Source organism: Miscanthus floridulus, chromosome 9 (assembly GCF_019320115.1).
Source record: "Miscanthus floridulus cultivar M001 chromosome 9, ASM1932011v1, whole genome shotgun sequence".
Classification (NCBI taxonomy): Eukaryota; Viridiplantae; Streptophyta; class Magnoliopsida; order Poales; family Poaceae; genus Miscanthus; species Miscanthus floridulus.
The window spans coordinates 116584394-116592105 of record NC_089588.1 but is presented as its reverse complement, the minus strand read 5'-3'; the positions used below and the strand labels follow the sequence as shown (position 1 = coordinate 116592105).

Here is a 7712-nt window from a genome sequence, read left to right as displayed (position 1 = left end):
AATTTTAGGTTAAAGCTTTGACACTTTAATTACCAATAACTTCGCAAATGTTCAGTTTAAATACAATGAGATAGTCCTGGGAAGTATAGATTAATCTTGAAACATAATTTAATAAAATCGTACACGTATTGGCAAAAATATGTTCCGAAGATGAGTTATTGTCCGAAACAATACAAATTATAGAACCGTTCAAGGTTTTAGGACATGTTTAGATCCATCACCACTAAAAATTAGCTACCTAATAGTAATAGCTGTTATTTTTGAGCTACCTAATTTTTAATAGGAGGCTATTTAGATCCACCTGATAATAGGTGGTCGTAGGATAGTGAGTTGAACGTGCATATGAACTATTATCATATACACTTCAAATCAGCTAATGGTAATAGCTAGTAATCCCATGGCCGATAATTAGCAGGTTTATTAGTAGGCTAGTTAGATTCACTGGTACTAATTTTAGCTTCTAATTTGGTGTCAGTAGATCCAAACAGACCCTCACTATTGTAGACGGGTTGAAAGACAAAATTTTGTACCGCAAGCATCACTATCTTTTGTTGAGAAACCTACAACAATGGAACGAAATCCGTTGACCTTATACGCTTTGTTCTTGCAAATTTACAATCTTTTTTCACATGCAAAATAATGTAAATGCGATGAACCTTAACTTGTTGGTAGTGGTGCAAGCACAGGTACCTTCCAAAGTCGTCCCGTTTGCATTTGCATTAATGAGAAAATTGCTTGATTGCCATTGAAAACTATAACAATCCATTCATTACCATTCAAAATTACATGTTCTCTTCATTGCCATCACTTTTAGATTTTCCGTTCCCTCGTTGCCACTGCAGTTACAGACTGAGTCACTACGTGACTTGGCTCCCATACCCGACGTCCAGACACCAACGCAGGGCTGGCTTGGGGTCATGGGCTCGACGTCGCAGGGCTAGAGCAGTGTGGCGTGGCGAGGTCGGTGGAGGCTCGACATCATGGCACGGCGTCGAGGTGGTCGGCGATGTCGAGCGCGTCCGCGTGGTTGGCTCCGAGGCGGACGCGACGAGTGCGGTGGCGCCGTTGCGATGCCGGGGTGGATTGCAGTGCCGACGCAGCTCCCGTGACGCGACGGCTCCGGGTCGAGGTGGCTCGAGGCGAGGAAGATGTGCTGGTGGTGCTGGAGCTCGGAGCTGCTCGGCGTAGAGACACCGACGGCTGGCGTGGTGGTACCTGCCGATCCTGGCTAGCGCGGCGGCGTCCACGGCCACCGCGCCGGGGCGGCGCTGGAGCTGGAAAAGGGCCGCGTCACGGCCGCGGAGGGAGCAGCGCCAGTAGGCGGTGGAGGAGGAGGCACCCCCTGCGCGCTTGGCGAGGAAGCTGTTGGTAGCGGCAGTGAGCTCCTGGAACGGGTAGAGGACAGGTGGGTCTGGGAGCGGGGCGTGCGCCGCGGCGAGGGAGGTGCGGCCGGAGGACGCGGAGGAGCTAGAGGATGACGAGGTGGCGCCGCGCCGTTGCGCGCTGGCCGTGCCCGTGGCCGTGCCGGCGCCAGACGGGGACGGGCCTGCCCCCGAGTACGACGTGGAGGGGGAGGAAGAGGAGACCCTAGTCGCAGTAGGGTGGCGCTTGGCGGAGGCGGATGAGGAGGAGCGGCGGGAAGAAGGGGTGACTGCGGGCCGTGACACCAACGCGTCGGAGCCGGCCCTGGGCTTGCACATCGCCGCCGGTGGCGACGGTGACCAGGTGCGGCTGCGAGTTGCCACCGCGCCGGGGCAGAGCATACCCCACGGAATCTCAATCTCAATCTCAATCCCACAACGTGTACATAGCTGGCAGGCTACTAAGATAGACGCCGCGTGTCCCGGAGCTTGCACGGACGCTAGAGATGGCCGCCTCACCTTGGAACCCTAGCTCGCGGTGCCTATAAGAATAGCAGCTGCCGCCGCTCCTCTTCTCCATTCCCAGCGCCCGCCACCACTCCCTTCTCTTCCTCGCAGCTGCACCGCGCCATGGCGAAGCCCATGCCGAGCCGCCTCCTGGAGCCGCTCGCCAGCACGATGGCCAGGAACCCCACCGCCCGGTGCTCTGTCCGTTATCCTGAGCCCGCGACGTCGTCGTCCTCTTCGCCGAACGTCGCGCCGCGCCGAGCCTCGTCGTGCCTCTGCCTCGATGCCGCCGCGACGTCGTGGGCCACGCTGACGCGAGTGCAACCATCCTCGAGCAGCGTCCGAGCCTTCTCCGTGACGCTGAGCTCCACCCCGCCGCCCTGCTGCTCTCCGCCGGGCACGCCATCACCTCCAACCGCCGCCTTGCTGCTCTTCGTGGAAGACGCCACCACCGTCGGCCTCATCATCTTCCACGTCGACGAGCACCGGCGTCCCTTGCACCGAGCTGCCGTCAGTGTCTCTACGCCGAGCAGCTCCGAGCTCCAGCACCACCAGCACATCTTCCTCGCCTCAAGCCGCCTCGACCCGGAGCCGTCGCGTCACGGGATCCCCGTCGGCACTGCAATCCACCCCGGCATCGCAACGCCACCGCACTCGTCACGTCCGCCTCGGAGCCAACCACGCTGACGCGCTCGACATCCCTGACCACCTCGACGCCGTGCCATGATGTCGAGCCTCCACCGACCTCTCCACGCCACCCTGCTCTAGCCCTGCGACGTCGAGCCCATGACCCCAAGCCAGCCCTGTGATGGTGTCTGGATGTCGGGTATGGGAGCAAGTCACGCCGTGACTCAGTCTGTAACAGCAGTGGCAACGAGGGAACAGAAAATCTAAAATTGATGACAATGAAGGGAACATATAATTTTGAATGGCAATGAAGAGATTGTTATAGTTTTCAATGTCAATCAAGGAATTTTCTCTTGCATTAATAGTGTGTACTCCCGAGAGAGTGACCTCAGACGACTGGGATTCATGAACCTCACATATTATCACAGGCTAATACTCCTATAATCGTCACTATCAATTTACGCCATGTTCGTTTGGCCTTGTTTGACTGATAAGTCATAACTGACAGTACGATTGACTAATTTAATATGAGAGAAAAATACTATTCGTTAACTGAAAAAGTACAGCTTACGAGTCCAACAAGCCCCAGCGAACGGGCCGTTGGTGTGCGCGCGTTTGGTGTGGCCGAAGCAGCGGCAGCATTCAGCTCCCAAATGCAGTAGCCTCCGTCACCGGTCCCCACTAGCACCGGCAGCGCGGGATCTGCGGGACCGTCCTCGCGTGCGCCGCCGCGGGGGTCCCGCGCCGCATCCCGGCCGCCCGGCTCCGGCGAGGCTGCAACCCGTCCACCCGCCGCTGACTGCTGGTACTGGTAAGCCGCCCGCGCCCATTCCTCTTCCGCGGTCCCTCTCCTGGATGGCTGGATGCTTCGTCTCCGGTTGGGATGCGATGCGATTAGTCGCCTTTTTCTGTTCGGCGCCTTTTTCTTTTGCCTCGCCAAGAAGTTGGGAATGATCTGTCGTCTACTGTAAAAATGGAAACTTTTTTTTTAATCCGTACTATCGATTGGCTTCGTCAATATGCAGTCTTTGTGCCTCAATCTGGACCCCCTTCTGACGCGCTCGCTCTCTCTAATCTGCAGTCTCAGAGCGCCGCATTGGATTGGATACCATACAGAGGAGCAGAGCAACGGGCGTCGGGGCCTCGCCGTCGGCGGAGAAGGAGGCTGCCGTGGTTCGTGGGGACTCGACTCCGGCCACGGACTGGACTGGACCACTGGTGCGTTCTTGTCCCTTCTTCCTGTCTCGCTCCCCATGGCCTCAGCGGAATCTGCGCGATTTTGCCATGGCGGTATGCCGCCTCTGCTTCAGTAGAAACATTTTTCTTGCCAAAACTCTGTTGATGGATTAATTACCTGTGTCATCCGTGATACAACAGAAACCAGCTAGAACACTTTTCTCAACCTCTCGTCTCATCTGATGTCCAACATCGCGATGGTGCGTGCTGTTCCTCCTCCTCCATCGTTGTCGTGTGACAGTGACACCTACCTGCTGTTCCATGGCGAGACTCTGCTTTCCAACGGCGTCCGCGCCTCCCTCTACACCGTCGCGCTCGCGTACTGCTTCATCGGGCTGTCCGCGATCACCGCCCGGTTCTTCAAATCCATGGAGCAGATCATGAGGCACTCCCGGGAAGTGGTGGTCGGCGTCGACCCGCACACCAAGGCGCCTGTCGTGAAGCACGAGAAGGTGTGGAACTACGCCGTGGCGGACATTGCTCTGCTTGCATTCGGCACCAGCTTTCCTCAGATCTCCCTGGCCACCATCGATGCGATCCGTAATCTGGGTGAACTGACAGCAGGAGGTACCACTACAGTTATTAAATAATTGGCTTGGTGGTGAACTTTTGCAGTATGATATGTATTTCAAGTGTAGCGTGATAGGTGATTTGGTATTTGGGATTTTGCAGGTCTGGGTCCTGGCACACTTGTTGGTTCAGCGGCGTTTGATCTGTTTCCAATCCATGCTGTCTGTGTGGTTATGCCAAGGGCAGGGTCTAAGAAAAAGATCTCCGACTTGGGTGTTTGGTTAGTTGAGCTCGTCTGGTCTTTCTGGGCATATATTTGGCTCTATGTTATCTTAGAGGTAAGTCGTAATATACAGCTTGGTTACAATTATTGATGTCCTGGACATTGCCATGGCTTGGAACACATATTTTAACACTAATGTGTTTTATAAAATCTAATAAGGCTATAATACTACAAAAGTAGTTATGAAGAATTTATACATCCTTTTTGTTTGTTTGACTAAGTATTCAGAGATATGAGATATCATCAGCCAAAGTTCAAAATTTTTTATCATATACAAAATAATTCTGCTATGCAAGTGCATTTGGTACCAATGAATACTTTGCACTGCGTGCAGGTGTGGACACCTAAAGTGATCACCCTCTGGGAGGCATTGCTGACAGTCTTGCAGTATGGGTTGCTTCTGCTTCATGCATATGCACAGGATAAACGGTGGCCATTTGTATCAATTCCATTGTACGATCCTAATTCCTGATTACCTTTTCTTTTGCAAACTTATCTCTTGGTCATGTGCAGTACAGTTTAAGGCATATGTAGCTTATGTTTTTAGTTCAATCTGCTGCAATCAGTGTGAGAGGTGAGAGGCCTGAAGATTGGGTTCCACCAGAAGATGTTTCTGTTGATTACCACAACTGTGATGGCATTAGTGAGACACTCCCTATAAGTGCTGATCGGAATGATGGCATTGTAGAAGTATTCTCCGGACATTCCTACCACAATGCAGGTACGGGCTTTCCAGTTTCTCGAATATCTATCCTTAGTGATAGAACGATAGTGCATCAGTGAATGCAACCAAGTGCAGTGGATTGATTAATTACCTATTTTCACGTTATGTTAAGTTAAGCATTGAAGGTGGTGTGGTGGGGTGGGTTGGGGGGTTCCTACTGATATATTTGTTGTATTTATTGTTTGAAGTAATCATTTCTATGTTTTCGACATCTGTACTCTAGAGTACAGTCAAGTTCCACAAATGGATATTGAAGGATCGTCAACAATTGATCAAGTTGTAAAGAACACACAAGAGGATATGTCCTGGCTTTTTATTTGGTGGCAACAATTTGTTGATGCTTCAATGGTAATTTGATTCATTGTTGGTCTCTTTATGTGTATTGAATAGCTAGTCATCTATTTTTGCATTTGGCTAGGATCCTAGGACAATATTAGAAGTTTAGAGAATTCATTTCATTTAATGGGACAGATGTGGCTGAACTTTTTAATATGCTGGACACCATAACTATGTGGTACATGGATTGGGAAATATGTTCTACGCTTCTGTTTTACATACAAATGAGGAACTTATTTCTAAGTGCTGCTGAGACAAATTTGTTTTACCAAACACAGTTATGTTGAAATAGTTTCATCCACTCCCTTTTCCCATCTAGCGAGGAGAAAATTCTGTAATATTAACATTAGTCATTTTGTCAAATCTTAAAACTGAGCCAATGTTAAGAACTTTCTGTTTTTGGCGTAGCAATTGATTTTATCAATATATGCAGTTGGAGAGCCCTGAGTCAAGGAAGATGGATTCTGCTTGCCTGAGGTTCACCAGAATATTTTGGAACTTGATCATTGCGCCTTGGAAATTCTTGTTTGCTTTTGTGCCCCCATACCACATTGCACATGGCTGGATTGCTTTTATATGCTCACTGGTCTTCATAAGTGGTATTGCTTATGGTGTTACTAAGCTTACAGATCAGATAAGCTGCGTCACAGGTTAGAACATACTCAAGCACATGTTTAATGTTCAATCTGCTCACCAAGATGTTATGTACATGTATGATGACATGAGAATCTTCTGTTTTGAGCAGGAGTAAGTCCATATGTTATTGCATTCACAGCACTGGCTGCTGGAACCTCATGGCCAGATCTAGTTGCCAGCAAGATAGCTGCTGAGCGTCAAGTCACTGCAGACTCTGCAATAGCCAACATCACCTGCAGGTTCATTCCTGCCATTTCCTTTGTTACCGTTTCCATTTCCTCAATCTGGAGCTGAATAAACTGACAAAATTCCCTTGTTTCAGTAACTCGGTGAACATATATGTTGGCATTGGTGTTCCATGGTTGATTGACACAGTGTACAACTTCTTCGTTTACCAGGAACCATTGTACATAGATAATGCTGCTGATCTCAGCTTCTCTCTTCTAGTCTTCTTTGCCACATCATTTGGATGTATAATGGTTTTGGTTCTGCGCCGCATTATACTCGGTGCTGAGCTTGGCGGCCCTAGGCTATGGGCTTGGGTTACATCAGTCTACTTCATGATCCTTTGGGTTGTTTTTGTTGTATTTTCCTCTTTAAGAGTTTCAGGAATAATATAGACTGGAAAACAAAGGTAGTGGGGTTTCAATTTTCCAGTTTTTAGTTTTATTGTTACTATTGGTTTTCATATCCACAAAGAAAATGCCTATTGTGGCGAAAATTAGGGTCATTGAATTAGGGATTATAGATAGAGGGCTTGTTCTATATCATGGTTATTGAAGTCAACAATATATTGTACAGTATAGTGGAAGTTGTTGTCCCAGAAAGAAGGAAAAACAGTTGCATATCACTCTTAAATATTGATTCAAACTCAGTGACTTGTATAATCAATCATACAACATGTAAATATGGAGGCTTCAGTTGCGTTGGCATTTCATCAGTACTACATTTTTATGGATTATCAACAATTAATTGGACGTAGGCCGCCTCTCACATTCATATGTTTTGCTTGTGACTGTATAAGGATATAGAATCCTTAATTCTTGTATTAGGTAAAGGAAAAAGAAAAAAAAAATCGAATACAAGTTTTCATACTTCAAGTTTTAACTCTTTAATTCAAAGGATCCTTTCAGTACGGCTTCTTTTAAAGCTTCTTAAACTATGAACAAGAGTACCGCTTCTCGGTGAAGAAAACTGGAAGCTATCACAAGCTGAAAGCCTACAGTAGTATTTACTTCCATGATACAACCATAGGAAACCATATAACTTGCAGGTAATATGAGCTTGCAGAGATACAGACGCAAGAAACAGAACTGTTGTAAATTCGGTGTTCAATTGTACGGGGTAAGATACAAACTGAACTTTTTGTAACTGGGTTACTCATCTGTGCAGACAAAGATACAGATAGTCGCACACTCGTCGTATTCAATGTGCAGAATATGGTGAGCGCCAACAATTTCTGCAATGTATTTTACTCTTGGAGAACGTATTG

At 48.5% G+C, this 7712-nt stretch overlaps 1 protein-coding gene and 1 long non-coding RNA gene across 2 annotated transcripts in view; both read left to right on the top strand.

The window, feature by feature from the left end:
• The window catches only part of LOC136482737 (uncharacterized), a 251724-nt gene that overhangs the window by 14562 nt on the left and 229450 nt on the right, over nt 1-7712 (top strand). The window lies entirely within an intron of this gene.
• On the top strand, nt 3097-7194 carry LOC136482735 (magnesium/proton exchanger 1). The gene is made up of 10 exons (XM_066479931.1): nt 3097-3306; nt 3577-3713; nt 3873-4298; nt 4404-4579; nt 4859-4977; nt 5091-5245; nt 5472-5596; nt 6018-6234; nt 6330-6459; nt 6543-7194. Exons 3-10 carry the CDS (start codon nt 3914-3916, stop codon nt 6838-6840), a joined length of 1605 nt encoding a protein of 534 aa, XP_066336028.1. The 5' UTR covers nt 3097-3306; nt 3577-3713; nt 3873-3913; the 3' UTR covers nt 6841-7194.

What these genes read in the sequence shown, in the direction of transcription:
- LOC136482735 (XM_066479931.1), top strand. Translation starts at nt 3,914, where the DNA reads ATGTCCAACATCGCGATGGTGCGTGCTGTTCCTCCTCCTCCATCGTTG. An exon ending in TCAGATAAGCTGCGTCACAG is followed by an intron (nt 6,235 to 6,329) that starts GTTAGAACATAC and finishes TGTTTTGAGCAG; the next exon opens with GAGTAAGTCCATATGTTATT. An exon ending in ATAGCCAACATCACCTGCAG is followed by an intron (nt 6,460 to 6,542) that starts GTTCATTCCTGC and finishes CCCTTGTTTCAG; the next exon opens with TAACTCGGTGAACATATATG.